Source organism: Marmota monax, unplaced genomic scaffold (assembly GCF_021218885.2).
Source record: "Marmota monax isolate L192 unplaced genomic scaffold, Marmota_monax_Labrador192_F-V1.1 WCK01_AAM20220418_F8-fsc00012, whole genome shotgun sequence".
NCBI lineage: Eukaryota > Metazoa > Chordata > Mammalia > Rodentia > Sciuridae > Marmota > Marmota monax.
In genome coordinates, this window is record NW_026695227.1 from 31,870,014 (window position 1) to 31,888,450 (window position 18,437).

General features: G+C 39.8%; 1 protein-coding gene across 1 annotated transcript; it reads left to right on the top strand.

The window, feature by feature from the left end:
• Positions 1-6,129: 6,129 nt before the first annotated feature.
• Positions 6,130-10,093, top strand: LOC124087328 (N6-adenosine-methyltransferase TMT1A). Its single transcript, XM_046436179.2, has 2 exons — positions 6,130-6,661; positions 8,823-10,093. Exons 1-2 carry the CDS (start codon positions 6,164-6,166, stop codon positions 9,057-9,059), a joined length of 735 nt encoding a protein of 244 aa, XP_046292135.1. The 5' UTR covers positions 6,130-6,163; the 3' UTR covers positions 9,060-10,093.
• Positions 10,094-18,437: the final 8,344 nt, after the last annotated feature.

Consider the following 18,437-nt stretch of genomic DNA (forward strand, 5'->3'; position numbering starts at 1 on the left):
TTGGCCCACTTATTGATCGGGTTGTTTTTTTTTTTTTTTTTGGTGTTAAGATTTTTGAGTTCTTTGTATATCCTAGAGATTAGTGCTCTATCTGATGTATGTGTGGTAAAAATTTGCTCCCAAGCTGTAGGCTCTCTATTCACCTCACTGATTCTTTTTTTTTTCCCAGTGACATTTTTTTTTATTATTGGTTGTTCAAAACATTACAAAGCTCTTGACATATCATATACTGATTCTTTTTTTGCTATGAGCTTTTAAATTTGAATCCATCCCATTTATTGATTCTTAATTTTTAACTCTTGCACTATAGGAGTCTTATTAAGGAAGTCAGGGCCTAATCCGCCATGATGGAAATTTGGGCCTACTTTTTCTTCTAATAGGAGCAAGTGTCTACCATTTAATTCCTATGTCCTTGATTCACTTTGAGTTGAGTTTTGTGCATGGTGAGAGAGAGAGGGGTTTCATTTCATTTTGTTGCATATGGATTTCCAGTTTTCCTGGCACCATTTGTTGAAGAGGCTATCTTTTCTCCAATGTATGTTTTGACACCTTTGTCTAATATAACTGTAGTAATGTGGGTTTGTCTCTGTGTCCTCCATTTTGTACCACTGGTCTACAACTCTATTTTGGTGCCAATACCATGCTGTTTTTGTTACTCTTGCTCTGTAGTATAGTTCTAGGCCTCCTAATTTTGCCAGTCCTTTGTTATTTAGAAGTAAACATGTAGAAAACCATTCAGGGCTGGGGATGTAGCTTAGTGGTAGAGCACTTGCCTAGCACATGCGGGGCCTTGCGTTCAATCCCCAGCAAAGAAAACAAACCAATAAAACAAAACTGTGTGCTGCTTTAAATAAGCAGCACTTCCCAACTCCCTCACTATCCAGGATTCTTTCTCTATTCTTTAAGGACCACATAAAATGATACCCCTTCTACAGAGCATGCTCTGGTTTTGTCAAAAAGCTTCTTCTCTGGGAAATCTTTTAGCACCCAGTAGAAATCATACCTAGTGGTGTGATTTCTCATCACCAATCCTTTCTTCCTTCCTTCTATGTGACAAACGGTGCTTGCTACACTGCAGGTGTTCAGAAGGTATTTACTGATCAATTCACCATCAAGTTCTGCTTCTTCCAAATACCTCTCAGCCAGTCCCTGCCCCTCCATCCCACAGCCATGTCCTTAGTCTGAGAGCTAAAGCCTGGATGACCACATGTATGGGTTGCCTGGAGAAGGCTGGAATGACAAAGCATTTATGTGGGAACTTGCTTGTTATTGCAAGAAATGAAGAAGATGAATTTGGCTTATGACAGTTTGAATCTAAGTTGAGTTTGAGTTACCGAAAGAGAAATGTTTGGAAGGTAATAAACTATGGGGCTAAATGCTCAGTGAGCAGACAGAAGTACAAGGTTACCATCAGCATGAAGAACTTATCATGAGTGTGTTGACTGTTATCACACAGTTTTCCTCTTCTATTGAAGTGGGCAAGTGCTTTCTTCATAGAATCTGTAAATGTGGTGTAGTACACTGAAAATTTTTTGAATATAGAAGCATTTTGGCATTCTTAGGATAAAATACATTTAAACCATACTTCTACATTGATGCCATTTATTTATGATCTTTTCATCTTTATTCATATGTGAATTTAGCATACAATTTTTTAATATTGTTTTTGTCTGAATTACATTAATGTAATACTAGCTTTCTAAGAGAGGCTAATTAATCTCCTACTTTTCTACCTTCTAGAACTATTTAAAAAAGCAAGTGAAACCACCATTTGACCCAGCTATTGCCCTTCTCGGACTATTCCCTGAAGACCTTAAAAGAGCGTACTACAGGGATACTGCTACATCAATGTTCATAGCAGCACATTTCACAGTTGCTAGACTGTGGAACCAACCCAGATGCCCTTCAACAGATGAATGGATAAAAAAAAAATGTGGCATTTATACACAATGGAGTATTATACAGCACTAAAAAATGACAAAATCATGGAATTTGCAGGGAAATGGATGGCACTAGAGCAGATTATGCTTAGTGAAGCTAGCCAATCCCTAAAAAACAAATACCAAATGTCTTCTTTGATATAATGAGAGCAACTAAGAACAAAGCAGGGAGGAAGAGCAGGAAGAAAAGATTAACATTAAACAGATACATGAGGTGGGAGGGAAAGGGAGAGAAAAGGGAAATTGCATGGTAATGGAGGGAGACCCTCATTGTTATACAAAATTACATATAAGAGGTTGTGAGGGGAATGGGAAAATAAACAAGGAGAGAAATGAATTACAGTAGATGGGGTAGAGAGAGAAGATGGGAGGGGAGGGGAGGGGAGATAGTAGAGGATAGGAAAGGTAGCAGAATACAACAGTTACTAATAGGGCATTATGTAAAAATGTGGATGTGTAACCGATGTGATTCTGCAATCTGTATTTGGGGTAAAATTGGGAGTTCAAAACCCACTTGAATCAAATGTATGAAATATGATATGTCAAGAGCTTTGTAATGTTTTGAACAACCAATAAAAAAAATTCAAAGCCTAAATAAATAAATAAATTAAATATTTTTTAAAATTAAATAAATAAATAAATAAATAAAAAAGCAAGTGATTACCTGTTAAATGACAGTTTCCTAAAATTTCCTCATAAAACCATGTAGACCTTGTACTTTTGAAGGAAAGAATCTAGACCACTAATTTAACTTCTTTTAAAAATGATTTAAATTTTAACTGATACATAAAAGCACAATATTGTATAGATTAATAGCAGACCATGTGACACATGGCTGGCCTCAAACTTGCCATTCTCCTCCCTCAGCCTCCTAATGAGCTGGAATTACATCCATGTGTCACTGTACCCAGGCAGGTTGAAAATATCTGTCTCCTCAAACATTTATCATTTCTTCATGCTGAAAATATAAAAATTCTTAATTCTAGCTTTTGAGATATATAGTAAACAACTGCTATCTATAGTTAGTTACACTATGACGCAATAAATAGCACACTGGAACTTCTTCCTATCTAACTGAAACAGTACTCATTGATCCACCTCCCCTCTTCTATACTACCCTCAAATTCTCTTCAGCCTCTGGTAACCACCATTATACTCCCAATTTCTATCAACATTTTTACATTCTATACATGAGATCACATAATGCTCTTCTTTCTGTGACAGCTTACTTCATTTAACCTAGTTGTTTCTAACCTGTATTGTCAGAAATGGCAGGATTTCGTTCTTTTTATGGCTGAATAGTATCCAATTGTGTATATATATATATATATATATATATATATATATATATATATATATATACAACATTTTATTTTCCCATTTATTAGTTGATGGATATTCAGGTTGTTCCCATTTCATGGCTATTGTGAATAATGTTGCAATAAATATATTTATCTCATCAACATATGATTTTACTTCCTTTGGTTGCATATTGAGAGGTGATAGGTCTATTTTTACTTTTTTTGTCCTTTTTTCTTTTTGGTACCGGGGATTGAACTCAGGGATAATTGACAACTGAGCCACATCCCCAGCCCTACTTTGTATGTTTTGTTTTTGTTTTTGTTTTTAAGATACAGGGTCTCACTGAGTTGCTTAGTGCCTCTCTTTTGCTGAGGTTGGTTTGAACTTGTAGTCCTCCTGCCTCAGCTTCCCAGCTGCTGGAATTACAGGTATGCTCGACCATGCCCAGCTCTATTTTTCATTTTTTTTAGTTGTAGTAGGATACAATATTTTATTTATTTTTATGTGATGCTGAGGATCGAACACAGTGTCTTGCACGTGCTAGTGAGCACTCTACCGCTGAGCACAACCCCAGCCCCTCTTTTTTATATGTACCTTTATTTTATTTATTTATTTTTATGTGGTACTGAGGATTGAACCCAGTGCCTCATACATGCTAGGCCAATGCTCTACCACTGAGCTACAACCCCAGCCCCCTAGCCCCTCTATTTTTTATTTTTAAGAAACTTCCATACCGTTTCCCATCATGGCAGTATGAAATTACATTCTGCCAATAACATGCAAGAGTAATCTTTTCTCTAAATCCTTGCCAGCACTTGTTATCCTTAGTCTTTTTGATAGTAATCATTCTTACTGAAATGAGGTGATAACTTATTTATATGGATTTGATTTGCATTCTGATGATTGTTGAGGTTGAGCACTTTTTAATGTCTGTTGGGCATTTGTATGTCTTCTCTGGAGCAAATTCTACATAGATCTACTGCCCATTTTTATTTACTCATGTATTTTGCTTGGTCATATCTTTGCTGTCAAGTTTCTGCAGCTCCTTATATATTCTGGATTTTCACTCCCTGTCAGATGTAGTGTAATCTGGGAAAAGAGACTCAAGCAATCTTGAAAATGTGCTCCAAGGTTTTACAAAGTGGCAGCTACATTTATAGCTTTATGGAAATCTATGAACATACACAACAACTGGTATAATGCTCAAAATAATTATATTCAGTGATAGAAGTGAAACAAACCAAAAAGCCACATATTATATGATTCACTTAAGATTGTAGAAAATGTAAGTTAATTGCTAGTGATATAAAACAGTACATGATTGCCTTGGAATGAGGAAGGCTGGAGGGAGGGATCACAAAGGAACTGGAGCAATCTTGGGGGTGATGTTCTTTCACCTCTCCCCTACCATTCAATGCCCCACTTATGAGGATGGAACCCAGGGCCTCTGCATGCTGGGCAAGAGCTCTACCACTGGGCTACCTCCCCAGCCCACATTTCTTCATGCAGATTGAAATGACGATGTCAAAGGTATATACTATGTCCAAACTATTCAACATGAACAAGGTAAATAGGTAGTTTATTGGTTATCAATTTCATCTCTAAAAACATTTTAAAAATGGAATAGATACAGTATTTGTAAAGTATGTATAGGGTATAACAATGCAAACAAACAGTCCCATCACCCAATTTTAAAAAGTAAATGTTATCATTATTTTTTTAAATTTCTATGTTCCATAATCACCCTAAGTCCAGGCTTTTTAAAAAAATATTTATTTAGTTGTAGATGAACACAGAGTATCTTTATTTATTTTTATGTGGTGCTGAAGATCGAACCCAGTGCCCCACACATAAGAGGCAAGCACTTTCTCACTGAGCTACAGCCCCAGCCCCAGGCTTTCTTAATATTGTTGCCTACAATCATTTTCTAAATCCTACAGGCTCCCAAACATGAACATTCAGAAGACTATTTTTATCTAAATTAGTAGAATAATGCAGTAGTCAAGCACAACTGGAAGACTTGACACTTGTCTTTCAAAATTTGGGCAGCCCAAAGCTATAACTTAACAATAATTCTACTACTGAGTTAATTTATTAACATCTTAGAGCCTCAACCCAGAATATAAAATGGGGATTTCTTGTTGACTGACCAGGCAAGCATGGTTTCTCAAGTCCTTTTCAAAAATAGGGCTTAAAGATGGGGCATGCTGGTTCATACCTATAGTTCTAGCTAACCTGAAGGAGGAGGCAGTTTGAGGACAGCTAACCTGAAGGCAGAGGCAGGAGGAGGTAAATTTGAGGATAGCCTTGGCAAAATAGTGAGATCTGTATCCCAAAATCAAACAAACAAACAAACCCCTCCCTCCCCCCAAAAAAAAGGAAAACACTTAGTTGGGTTCCCTGGGGGGGGGGGGGAAACAGAAAAACACAAAATCAAAACCTAAGCAAAACAAAAAAAGTGTTTTGGGGGTGGAGGGGAGGAGGGAGGGGGAATGGCAGTATTCTTTTGTTGTGCTTATACCAGGCTCCACCAACAGATTGTGTTTTCTTTTCTTTGTAAAGGACGCTGGAGCACCAGGGTGGGGTGAAAGGACACTTGCAACACACTAGCAGGAGTCTCCAACCCAGAGAAGGGGAAGCAGGAATATATTTGGAACACAGGATTGTAATCAATTTTCCTTCTGCAGAAAAGATGGGAACATTCTCATTCTACTTCTGAAAAACTCAGCTATGAGTCAACTTCTGTGCACATTCAGCAAAAAGGGCCTCTAGATCTTGCTTTGACTTGAGCTGCATTTTTCCAGAAAAGCCAGTTCCTCCTCTGCAGCTGATTGGCTCTGGACCATGGCCAGGAACCCGCCTCCTGTAATTAAAGGAGTCCAGTCTCCAACTGTTGCACTGCTTTCTCTTTCTCCTGAGAGATGGCGTTCACCGTCTTTATCCTCCAGCTGGCCGTCCGAATCCTGTCGCTTCCCATGTACTTGCTTAACTTTCTCGGCTTATGGGGCTGGATATGCAAAAAATGGTTTCCCTACTTCTTGGTAAGGTTCTGTGTGATGTACAATAAACAGATGGCAGGCAAGAAGCAGGAGCTCTTCAGCAATCTGCAGGACTTCGCGGGCCCTTCGGGGAAGCTCTCCCTGCTAGAGGTAGGGTGCGGCACTGGGACCAACTTCAAGTTCTATCCACCTGGATGCAGAGTGACCTGTGTTGATCCCAACCCCAACTTTGAGAAGTTCTTATTCAAGAGCATTGCAGAGAACAGACACCTGCAGTTCGAGCGCTTCTTGGTGGCTGCTGGGGAGAACATGCACCAGGTGGCTGACAGTTCTGTGGATGTGGTGGTCTGCACCTTGGTTCTGTGCTCCGTGGAGAACCAGGAACAGATGCTCCGTGAGGTGTGCAGAGTGCTGAGGCCGGTGAGTGATGGGGAGGAGAGAAGGACGAGTTGGTAGTATCCTAATCCCCAAGGGCAGCCCTATTAACTTCAGGTGGATTCTAATGTAATGAGTAAACTACTAGAGAAGACATGTTTGAATTCTTTAAATCTGAAAAACTATAAAGGGAAGAATTTATAAATCTAAATATGAAAAATAATTCTAAAACTGCTACAGAGAAAAAGGTCCTATATACAAATTTCAAATATAAACACAAACTGGAAAAAAGTATTTGCCAAGAGGATAGAAAAAGGATTAATGTCCATTATGTTAAAAGATATTACTAATCAATAAAATCAGTATGTTTATTTAGTTGTAGAAAGGAGAGAGAAATGAGCAATGAGCAGAAATATAAATTATAATAGCCAGTTACAGGATCAAAATGCTCAAATTAATTTAAACAGCTTACTAAAGTGAGATATCATTTTGGGGGAGCAGAGTACCAGGGATTCAACTCAGGGCCCCTCAATCACTGAGTCACATCCCCAGCCCTACTTTGTATTTTATTTAGAGACAGGGGACTCACTGAGTTGCATAGTGCCTCACTTTTGCTGAGGCTGGCTTTGAACTCTCGATCCTCCTGCCTCAGCCTCCCAAACTGCGGGGATTACAGCGTGTGCCACTGTGCCCAGTTTAAATATCATTTTTTAAAAAAGTATGTTTTTACTTGTAGATGCACGCAATATTTTATGTATTCATTTTTATGTGGTGCTGAGGATCAAACCCAGTGCCTCACACATTAGGCAAGTTCTCTACCACTGAGCCATAGCCCCTCAAATGTCATTTTTACCTGTTATAAGTCAAAGACTTTTTTACTCAGTTTGATGTGTTGCTTTGGATTTGGGGAATTAGACCCTACTTCATGCTGCTGGAAAATCTTCAATAGGATCATTTAATAATATGAAAACTTGAAGTATACATACTCAGTTATTCAACAGGAAGTTATCCTAAGCCACAAATTTGCAAAAGCTTATCTATATGCAAGGATATCCATTATAGTAGTATTTATGATAACAGTAAGTATACACTGAAAGGAAGCTGTTTAAGCAAATTATCACAGTGTAAAATAATACTGAGCATCTATTTAAAAAAGAAGAGAAGTCTAAGCTAATATGAAGAAAAAATGCTGTGAACCACTATCAAATGAGAAAAAGCAATCAACACAGAATGTAAAGCCAAAAAGCCTACTGTATCAAAGGATATATGAATGAATAAAGGCATTGTGTCCATCTGTAAATAAAAAATATTTTTAAAGTTTTAAAAAATAGTGGGATTATTATGCCATATTTGTACATGTACATAATTGATCAATCTCACTGCCCTGCACCTCCCCTTATTCTCTACCCCCACTCCCCAATCCACTTGCTCTGCTCTATTGATTCCCCTTTTATTTTGTTATTATTTTTATTTCATTTTCTCTCTAACTGGCTCAGGGTAGCCTTGAACTTGCAGTCTTCCTATCCTGGTCACCCAAACAGCAGGGATTACATGCTCACCCAACCACTTTTCTGTATTTTCTAAACTTCCTCGAATAAACATGTTGCTGAGGCAATACTGCCAGCTTCTAAAGCCAGACTGTGTGGGATCAAAGTCTGATTCTCAAAATTACAAGCTGTGTCACTTTGGGCAAGCTACTTTTATTTATTTAGTTAGTTAGTTGAAGATGGACACAGAACTTTTGTTTTATTTATTTATTTTTTATGTGGTGCTGAGGATCGAAATCAGTGCCAGGCAAGTGCATTACCACTAAGCTACAACCCCAGAGCCCTTATGTTTTTGTGACTCATTTTCCTCAGAGGTAAAAATGGAAATGATACTACTACTTACCAAATAACATTGTTAAGTGAGTTAATATGGCAAACATGAAGGGCAGCAGCACGTGACATGCAGTCCGTGTTTTACGTTTTGGCCTTCAGGCATTCCTTTTACAGCCAGAAAACATGTTACATGCTTTCGATTGGCAGTTCTGTGCAACAATTGACAGAAATTGTTGTCCAAACTAGTGTCTTATTAAGTTTTAATTTAGCCATAACATTTTATGAAGATGGCTACTAAGGCCATGAAATCTGAAACTTCAATCATATTATAAATTTGTTTTCCCTTAACCAAAAGTTTTTAAATTATTATTTTTTTCCTTTCCCAGGGAGGGGCTTTCTTTTTCATAGAACATGTGGCAGACAAGCATTCAACCTGGAATTACTTCTGGCAACAGGTCGTGGAGCCTGCTTGGTACCTTGTGTTTGATGGATGCAACCTGACCAGAGAGAGCTGGAAGGCCCTGGAGCGCGCCAGCTTCTCTAAGCTGAAGCTGCAGCACATACAGGCCCCGCTGTCCTGGGTGTTGGTGCGCCCTCATGTCTATGGGTATGCTGTGAAATAGCATGGGGTGGCAGTAGCTGAATGACTAGAACAATTTAAGACTTCAGTTTTTCATTTAAAATACTAATTGGGAAAAGGGACACTTAATGTTATGTAAAATCAAATTCATCCTTATAAGTTTCTATTATACCCTATTTAGCTAGTTTTGATTGTTTCCCCAAAGAATTAAAGTCAACAACAACAACAAAAAACTTGGAACTCTCCCTTCAAAGTAAACAGGGGAGGGGGGGGGCCTGTGGGGGGGCTTACATAATTGAGGCCAATGATGTCCAAAGCTTACTTTCTTCAGGGATTTGGAAATTTTTTCCAGTTGTCTTCTTTAAATTGTTATCCACATATTTTCATTTCACTCCTTTTGGCAGAGCTTGGTGCTAAGAAGCAGTTAAATTACTTCAAAACACAACTTCCAACAGGGAGCAGTGAAAAGACATTAGCAATTCACAAACTGAACAAAGAAATATGAGCTAACTGAAAATCCAAGTACAAATGGCACAGACATTCTGTAAAAGAAAGACAAACCTGTTTGTTCTTCTCAATATCACTGGTTTGAATCACAAGTAGCTTTTTCCAGCTTTCTTTTATCCAGTGTTCTACCAAAGTTTGTTTTCCTGCATTCCAGTCCTCATTTCTTAAGATTACACTTCACACATTAGTATAAACATAAAACTAGATGAGGGAGTTTGGGTTCTGGGGATCATTATCCTTATAATCCAGCACATACTTTGCTGAATAGATGATTACAGGCAAGGAAAGAAACTGCAAATAGGAAAACTTGCAGAATTAGTAGACTCCATAAGACCCCTAAAAATCAATCAATCCGTGAGTCTATAAATAAGAAGGCAAGCATTTCTTTGATTATTCTGATCAAAATCTACTCCATCCAAGATGATTTCTTTGTTCTCTGCACCTATAGGAGCCATGAAAATGGTCACAAGTGCTTTGAAAACAAGTGTTAGGTTGGTTAGTCAGAGGACTTCATAGGATGTTCAGCAACAGTTTGTATGTATTTTAATAAATTTGTGTTTTTTGAAATGATTTTGCAAAAGTACTATTTTAAATACCAAATCAACTAATAAATTCACATTCTTTTTAAAAATAATAATAAGAGAGAGATGATCTCCTTGCCAACTTGGTTTCATTTTTCTTCATGTCTCTAAGAGGTCTTCATTGTCGCAAACGAAGTACTTGAACTTCTGGAATTTTCTTTCTACAGCTGGGTAAGTGGAAACACGGCTAGTGGATCTGAGGAATAGCAATCTTGCAACGATCAGAGTGGGGCTTTGAAAGGGTCGTGTCCAGAGAAAGATCCCATTAGTGAAATGCACTGTTCTGCCTCTTGAACAGGAAAAGGATTCCTGTGCAAGTGAGGTGGGATGTTCACCTAAAGCTCTGCAACCTGAATCTCCTTCCCTGCAGTCTCTCTCTCTCTAGGAGCTTTCTTTATGTACCTACCTCACTATTGGTTAGGTTGGTCTACTGACTGAGAGAGATGAAAAGACCCAGGTGTACTTGGTGATATGTTGTCCCACTTGGAGATAATACCCAAGTACTAGTCACTTTCTTATTAAATCCCTCTTGTCTAAGTAGCATGGCAAATAACATCCTCACTTTTGATTAAAAAATATTAAGGGGGTCTGGGGTTGTGGCTCAGTGGTAGAGCACTCTCCTAGCATGTGTGAGGCACCTGGTTTGATCCTCAACACCACATAAAGATAAATAGAGGTATTGTGTCCTTCTACAACTAGAATTTTGGTTTAAATTAAAGAAGAGAAATAAATGAAAAATGAAAATTCTTACATTATTCCACATTACTTGGCAAGTTTAGAAGCTCTGTTTCCCCAAACCACCAAGTCTGCTGTGACAATCATTGCTGAAATGATTTTCATTTTCTAATGGCTTCCCTTCTCCAAACCAGCAACAAATACTTAAAATCTCTAAAGGTCTGAGGAAGGGATTTAAAACTGTGTTTAAAAAAAAAGGAAAAGAAAGAAAGAAATGGCAAAGGCAAAACACATCCAATTCTTTCAAGCCCTGTGTTGATTAGGATCCCATTGATTCCAAGTGTCAGAACTCATGACCCAGACAGGCTTAAGCTAAAAAGGACTTCAGTGCTTCAAATTAGTGAAAAGCACAGGGGCGGCATGCCCCAGGCACAGGTTGCTCAGGGCTCAAGTAATGCTATCAGAAGCCAGATAGACTTTAGGATCAAGTCTACACTCTTTTTCTGTTTGTCTATTGAGACAAAATAAAAAAGCTTGATCTTCCCTAAAAGAATCTTCTCACCATGTATCTACTTTTTACATATAGATTATTTGGGTTTTTTTTTATTTTGTTTTGTTTTTCTGGATAGCCAAAGCCACCTGCAGCTAGCAGACGTGGGTGTAAAAACTGTGGGTGCTCCGCTGACCACAGACACTCACTGTGCCTCTCTCCCAATCTGAGTCAATTGGTTGTAGCTATTACTGCCCTGGGGTGCAGCCACACAGGGTCAGTGGGACAAGCAGAAGGCAGGACAGGTTTTGGAGTTGGTTTCATACCATTGCAATGTCAGCATTGGTCCCAGCCACCCTGAAATGGTCAAGGGAGATGGTGTCAGATCCTGGCATCTCTCCACTGCTTCTGAAATCCCATGGGCAACCACAGCAGCCATCATGATAGCCATGAGAGACCTTTGCTCTGGCTACAGCACCTCCACATGACTCCATTTAGCAGCCTCTCTGGATGGCTCCACCAACCCTGAAGCTGCTTCAGGTGTTCCAGTCTGTGAAGAGCACCTTCCCACCTGTGACAGCCAGCACAGGAGGCAACAGTACACTCGGCACAGACTGGCATCTCTATGCAAAAACTCTGTGGTTAGCAGGCAAGAGACTGTACACATGTTTGGCCCATGCATATGAGCAGCACTCCCCTCACCCTCACTGCGTCAGTCTGGGCAAGTCTCCTTCCCATTTACTTCTCTCCATTTTGATGCAGCATGTGTTCCTAACACAGCCTCTTTCAGATGGTTTTATTTTGTCTATTCATTTCTTTTTTAAGAAAATCTGTGTGGTCACTTAATTCTTTTGCCCATTTGTGATTTCTATCTCAAGTAGAGCAGGCTGATCTGGTCCATTACCAGTTGTTAACACCAAGGTCTGCTGGTCTGAGAATACCTGGCAGCCAGAGGGCTTCTGAAGAGTCCCAGAGAATGACTAAGAGCTACAGGGGACTTGCTAACTCCAGCTGCAAGACTGGCTGAGAGAACCACTGGCACCAAGAGTTCAGAGCTGTTAACTCTAAGGGAGCTGCACTTTGTCTGGGCATGACTTCCATCTGAATTGAGCAAAGAACCCTCAGCCAACTGGAAACACCATTAGGAGTCAGTTCAAAGATGAGTTCCCACCTTCATCCTTCCAGAGCCAAGGCCAGGTGGGAAGAGCAAGTCCACGTTCACAAAAATTCCACCTCAATTCCTGAAATGAGTCTAAATTGGCTCTGCCTGACAATACTGTGTCATGAATCCATTCCTGAGCCTATCCTTACAAGATTGCAGGGATGGACTGTGCTGACTGGCTCATGTACAGGTCACAGAGCTTCCTCCTTGGGGCTCAGCACACCATAAGCATGTGAACTCAGAAAATGAAAGATGTATATCTCTTAATGAAAACAGGGCATACAACTGGGACAAGAGATTGCAGTGTATGCTGGGAAGGCACATAACACATGCCATTATAAGCTTGAGATAGAATAAGAGGGCTGACCTCCAAAACGTTACTCTAGTTCTACTTTTTTTCTTCAACAGCCTAGACTGCCTAAGGCTCCTAAGAGCCGGGTTGCCATGCCCAGCTGCATGGGCAAATAATGCAATGCCCCTTCCCATACTCAGCTGCTTTGTTGCCACCACTGCCCTGGAGTACAGCTAGGCAGTCCCACTGGGCCTACACAACAGGGTATGTATAGGGCAGGGATGAGGATGGGGCTGCACCATGTGAAACTTGAGGTGCCAGGCTCCGCCTCTTCAGAGCAATCAGGAGGGAAAGTCAGGACTTCCACACTCCCAACTGCTTCACTGATAGCTCTTACAGAACAGCAGCCCAACTAACATCAGCTGCCCTGGCTGTGCTCAGCAGGGAGGAGCTGGGGTGCCAGCTGCTGTCACTTCCGTGGTTCCTATCCCAACTGGACTCCAAACTGATGCTGATGTTATTCCTGGGGTCCCACTGCAGGCAGCGGAACCTGCAACTTCAGCCCAAATGCTCTCGTAGAAACTGAAAAAGCTGTCAATCAGACAGTTGATTGGATACTGCTGTCATCAGGACAGCCATGCAGCTGTCTCACTGTGTTTCTTAAAAGCTTTAGCCATGGCCACTCCAGGCACCAGTAATGGCTCCAGTTCCAAGGAGCTTTACTTTAGCAGCAGCAGTTTTCAATGACCTATAGTCACCCAAGGACTCACCTTGCAACTGCTGTAGATGTCTCCACCTATCTTCTCAATTTGGTGGAGGAAGGGTATCTCCCCTGCCCATGGTGGCTAGGCCAGGTGGGCCCAATGTGCCTACACAGGCAGGCATGACTCAGCAGAAAGTCTGCAGGAGGCTGTGCCCATGCACCTCCCCTTCCCCTCTCCTTAGCCATACAATCAGCCTTTCTCCTGCTATCATGGGTCAATTTGTGTTAGAAATATCAGGATACTACAAGAAAGTAGATACACACTCAAAAGTTACTCGGTAAGGCAAATTTTACTTCTGTAGGAGGGTGTGCTACCAGAAAAAAAATCTGGCAAGCAAGCACACTGGGTGGGAATCCAGCCCAGGTTTTTATCCCTAATGCAGCACTGCCCTTTGCCCTGAGAGGAGGAGTTTGGGGTTACAATCTATGGGATTGACTAATTTAAAATTGTATAGTGCAAGGGGAAGGGCTATAGTTAAGATTGTATCACCTACTACATTGTGAACATTACAATTGGAAGACTAAGGGCAAAGGGAGATATGTTGGGAGACTCAAAATGACATTTTAACCCCATGGTTTTATAACTTAAAAATAGCTCCATCTAACTGCAGACTATGAAATTTAGGTTTTAGATTATAGCAAATCATTTTTGTTACATATTAGCAAACTACAGGTTTAACTTTGACAGAAAAGAGAACATTAATCTTTTAATCAGGGACTGTGACAGAGATATCAGACCTGATTATAAAATGAAATTATAAGAACATTATGATGAAGAGCTACACTCTAGCCCCAATACCTGGAGAACTCTGTAGGAATGTAGCTACATCACTTAATTGCTAGTATAAATTGTAGGTTACTATGCCAATTCACTGCTGTTTAAACTAATCTCCTAGGCTGAGTTCTTGGTAACATATAGCTCTCAGGGAGGTAAACTCAAGTCATCTTGAGTTACTGCTGCCTGTGGTGAAGGCCACTTTGCAATAACACTCACACATGATTTACTGTCTTCATTCTACACCTATGAATTACTTACCATAAAGTCCCTGTGCATGGTATGGTCTTTGATCACATAGGCCAAGAATTTAAACCTACCAATGTCATAATGGTTAAGAAATGATGTTTAAAAGTTACTTACTTGTCTCTTCTGTTTTCTCATCTGAAAATGGGGATAAAACATACTTAAATGTGAGAAGTAAAGAAGTAATGATGCACCTGGAACTTGATAAATGTTGACTTTATATTCAACCATTTTTTTTTTCTGCTCCTGTGTGTGTGTGTGTGTGTGTGTGTGTGTGTGTGTTTGGTCCTGGAATCGAATCCACAGCCTCATGCATGCTATGCAAGCACTACCAGTGAGCTACACTCCAGCCCTACACTTTCAACTTAACTGACACATAATATTTATTGAGTGCCTACTTTTGCTCTGCTCTTGGCACTTGGAAGAGAGCTCTGAATAAGCTAGACACAGTGCCTGCACTCAAGATAAATACTCTCTCCAAGGAAAAAAACTCCAAGTGCCAGGAGAATGTCATCCCACCTACCCAGGGGGAGGTAGAAGATCAGAGGTGTCCATGTAGAAGTGATTTCTGAGACAAATTCCAAAGAATGATTAAAGAGTATTTCAGCCAAATGGAACAGCTTGTACCCTCGCCGAATAAAAGGAGGAAATGGTATGCTCAAGAAACTGAAAGCAAACAAACAGGGCTAGGCACAGAGCCTGAAGGGCAGTTGTGAGACGGCTACAACTTCCTTCAGCTTCTTCCTAAATCTTGCTGAGATGAGCACAATACTTATTTTAGTGAATAACACCCCCCACCACCACAGAAAATATTAAAATTTCTACATTTTAAAATATTTTATTCTTTTCTTAGTATTCAAGTTCTTTCCTTTGAATTCCTACGTACTTCATACTTGACTAGAAAGAGAGGCAAACATTGCATAATAGTTCCTTTTGCACTGTTAACCCTAACTTAAGCCTTTCCCCTTGGTGTTGCTATGAAAAACACAGAACTTAACTGAAATTTAATTTGTTTGTTAAGGCAATCAACATTCCAGTGCTGTCAACTGTAGCAGATTAATGTCAACCAAAAAAGAAAAAAACTAAGTAAATATCATTTAATCTCAATATTTAAAATCAAAAGTATTCAGGTTACATTTTAAAAATCACAAGAATTCTAGTTTGGACTGTGAAACCACTGGTTAGTCCCAGTGTCAGAGAACAGAGGCAGAGATCACGTTGACAGAGTGTGAAGGAAATAACACAGACTGGCCAGTCTTCCTAATTCCTAATTCAGTTTTTGAAAGTGACAACATGATCATCAAGCAAGGTATTATTTTGTTTCTAAAGGAAACTGTGAGTCTGCAGAGAACTGCCCTGGAACATGCATATGAACTAGGAAAATTATCATTCAAAATTTACCATTTTTAAAAATATTTTTAGTAGTATATGGACACAATACTTTATTTTGTTTATTTATTTTTTTTATGAGGTGCTCAAAAGTAAAAATCACAACAGTCTTTCCTCAGGCTGTACCCTTCTCAGTCTTTAAAATGTTTCTGATACTGATGTTAATCTTCTCCTTAGAATGATCCTTGCATTCCATGACTCTTAATAGATAGTAATAAAAATTTGCATTTTTATGTGTCTCCTTCATGCCATACACTAAAGCAGGTATAATTATCTGCATCTGATAAAACAGATCTGTGATGGTCACATTACTTGTCCAAGGTCACACAGTTAGTGGTCATACCAGTGTTGTAGTGTAATTTGCATGACTTGGAGATGCAGGCCTCACCACTATGCAGCACAGCTTCTCAAGACTATCTGTATTTCTGTACCCTACTTCCTCCACCATTTCACTGTGAAGGGTCCCTGTGACTCATCTACTCTCTACTATTCTGTGTTCAACCCCTTGAGCCCTTCTCTACTGCAAGGTTGTGAGCCACCGCCTATGTGAGGAAGATTCCTAGGCCTCCTACTTTTGCCAGTCCTTTGATAAGTGAACATGTAGAAAACAATTCAGGGCTGCGAATGTAGCTCAGTGGTAGAGCACTTGCCTAGCACATGCTGTGTTCAATCCCCAGCAAAGAAAACAAACCAATGGGGCTGGGGTTGTGGCTCAGCAGTAGAGTGCTCGCCTTGCACATGCGAGACCCTGGGTTCGATCCTCAGCACCACGTAAAAATATATGAATAAAATAAAGGTATTGTATCTATCTACAACTAAAAAATAAATATTTAAGAAAAGAAAACCAATAAAACCAAAACTGTGTGACTTTCCAACTCCCTCACTATCCAGGATTATTTCTCTATTCTTTAAGGACCACATAAAATGATGCCCCTTCTACAGAGCATGCTCTGGTTTTGTCAAAAAGCTTCTTCTTTGGGAAATCTTTTAGCACCCACTAATACCTAGTGGTGTGATTTCTCATCAACAATCCCTTCTTCCTTCTTTCTGTGTGACAAATGGTGCTTCCTACACAGCAGGTGTTCAAAAGGTATTTATTGACCAATTCATCATCAAGTTCTGCTTCTTCCAAATACCTCTCAGTCATCCCCTTAGTCCAAGAACTAATGCCTGGATGACCATATGGATGGGTTGCCTAGAGGGGGCTGGAACGACAAACCATTCATCTAGGAACTTGCCAGTTATTGCCTGATTATATAAACGATACGAAAGGAAAGTGGCTCTAAGGTGAGGGGAAGATACTAAAGCTGATATGTAACAGGGTAGCTCCTTTAGAGTTGTCCTCTATTTGCTCCTCCCCATTCCCTTCTGCTGTACCCTAATCCTTTTGCAAGGTTCCAACTTCTTAGGATGTTTTTGTTTTGGTACTGGGCATTGAATCCAAGGCCTCGCCCATGCTAGTAAAGTGCTCTAACTCTGAGCTACATCCCTAACTAACTGCTAAATAATAATTTAGGGAACCTAGAATATCTGAAGACCTTTATAATACCTCTCCCTGACCTTTAGTTCTATAAATTACTGTGAGGTTTAATTTGAAATAAAAAAAAGTAATTCGGATTGAGATTGTGAGCACTGGGTTCGATTTTTAGCACCAAATCAATAAATAAAATAAAGATCCATTGACAACAAAAAGATAATTTTTTTAAAAAAAGTAATTCAAGGGCTGGAGCTGGAGCTCAGTGGTACAGCACTTGCCTAGCATGTTGGAGGCACTGGGTTTGATCCTCAACACCACAAAAAAATAAATAAAAAAAGGTATCATGTCCATCTATAACTAAAAATACCTTTTTTGTGTGTGTGGTGCTGGGGATTGAACTCATGGTTTTATGTATGTGAGGCAAGTGCTCCACCAAATAAGCTATATCACCAGCCCTAAAAATATCTTTTTTAAAAAAAGTAATTTGGGCCTGGGGTTGTAGCTCAGTGGTAGAGCACTTGTCTAGTATGTGTGAGGCACTGGGTTCAATTCTCAGCACCACATATAAATAAATAAATAAATAAAAATAAGGTCCACACCTATAATCCCAGCAGCTCAGAAGGCTGAGACAGGAGGATCTCAAGTTCAAAGACAGACTTAGCAACTGCAAGGCGCTAAGCAACTCAGTGAGACGTTGTCTCTAAATAAAGAACAAAATAGGGATGGAGATGTGGCTCAGGGTTGAATGCCTTGAGTTCAATCCCCAGTACCGTCCCTCCCCCCAGAAAAAAAAAAGTAATTTAAGAAAATATAGTAACTAGCTATAGGAGGTCAAAGACTATTGCAGTGCTCCATGGAGAGGAAAAAAAAAGGAGACCCACACTTGGATAATGAAGTCTGCTCAGCATGAAGCCTCTCTGCCCTGCTCTTTTCCCTCCCTATAAAAGTTCTTTGCACCCCTGAACCCCATAAGATGGAGCTTTGAGGTTGAGCCTCTTCACCCTCTCATGATTGCTGACCCCTGAATAGAGAGATTTCTTTCTTTCTTTCTTTCTTTTTTGGAC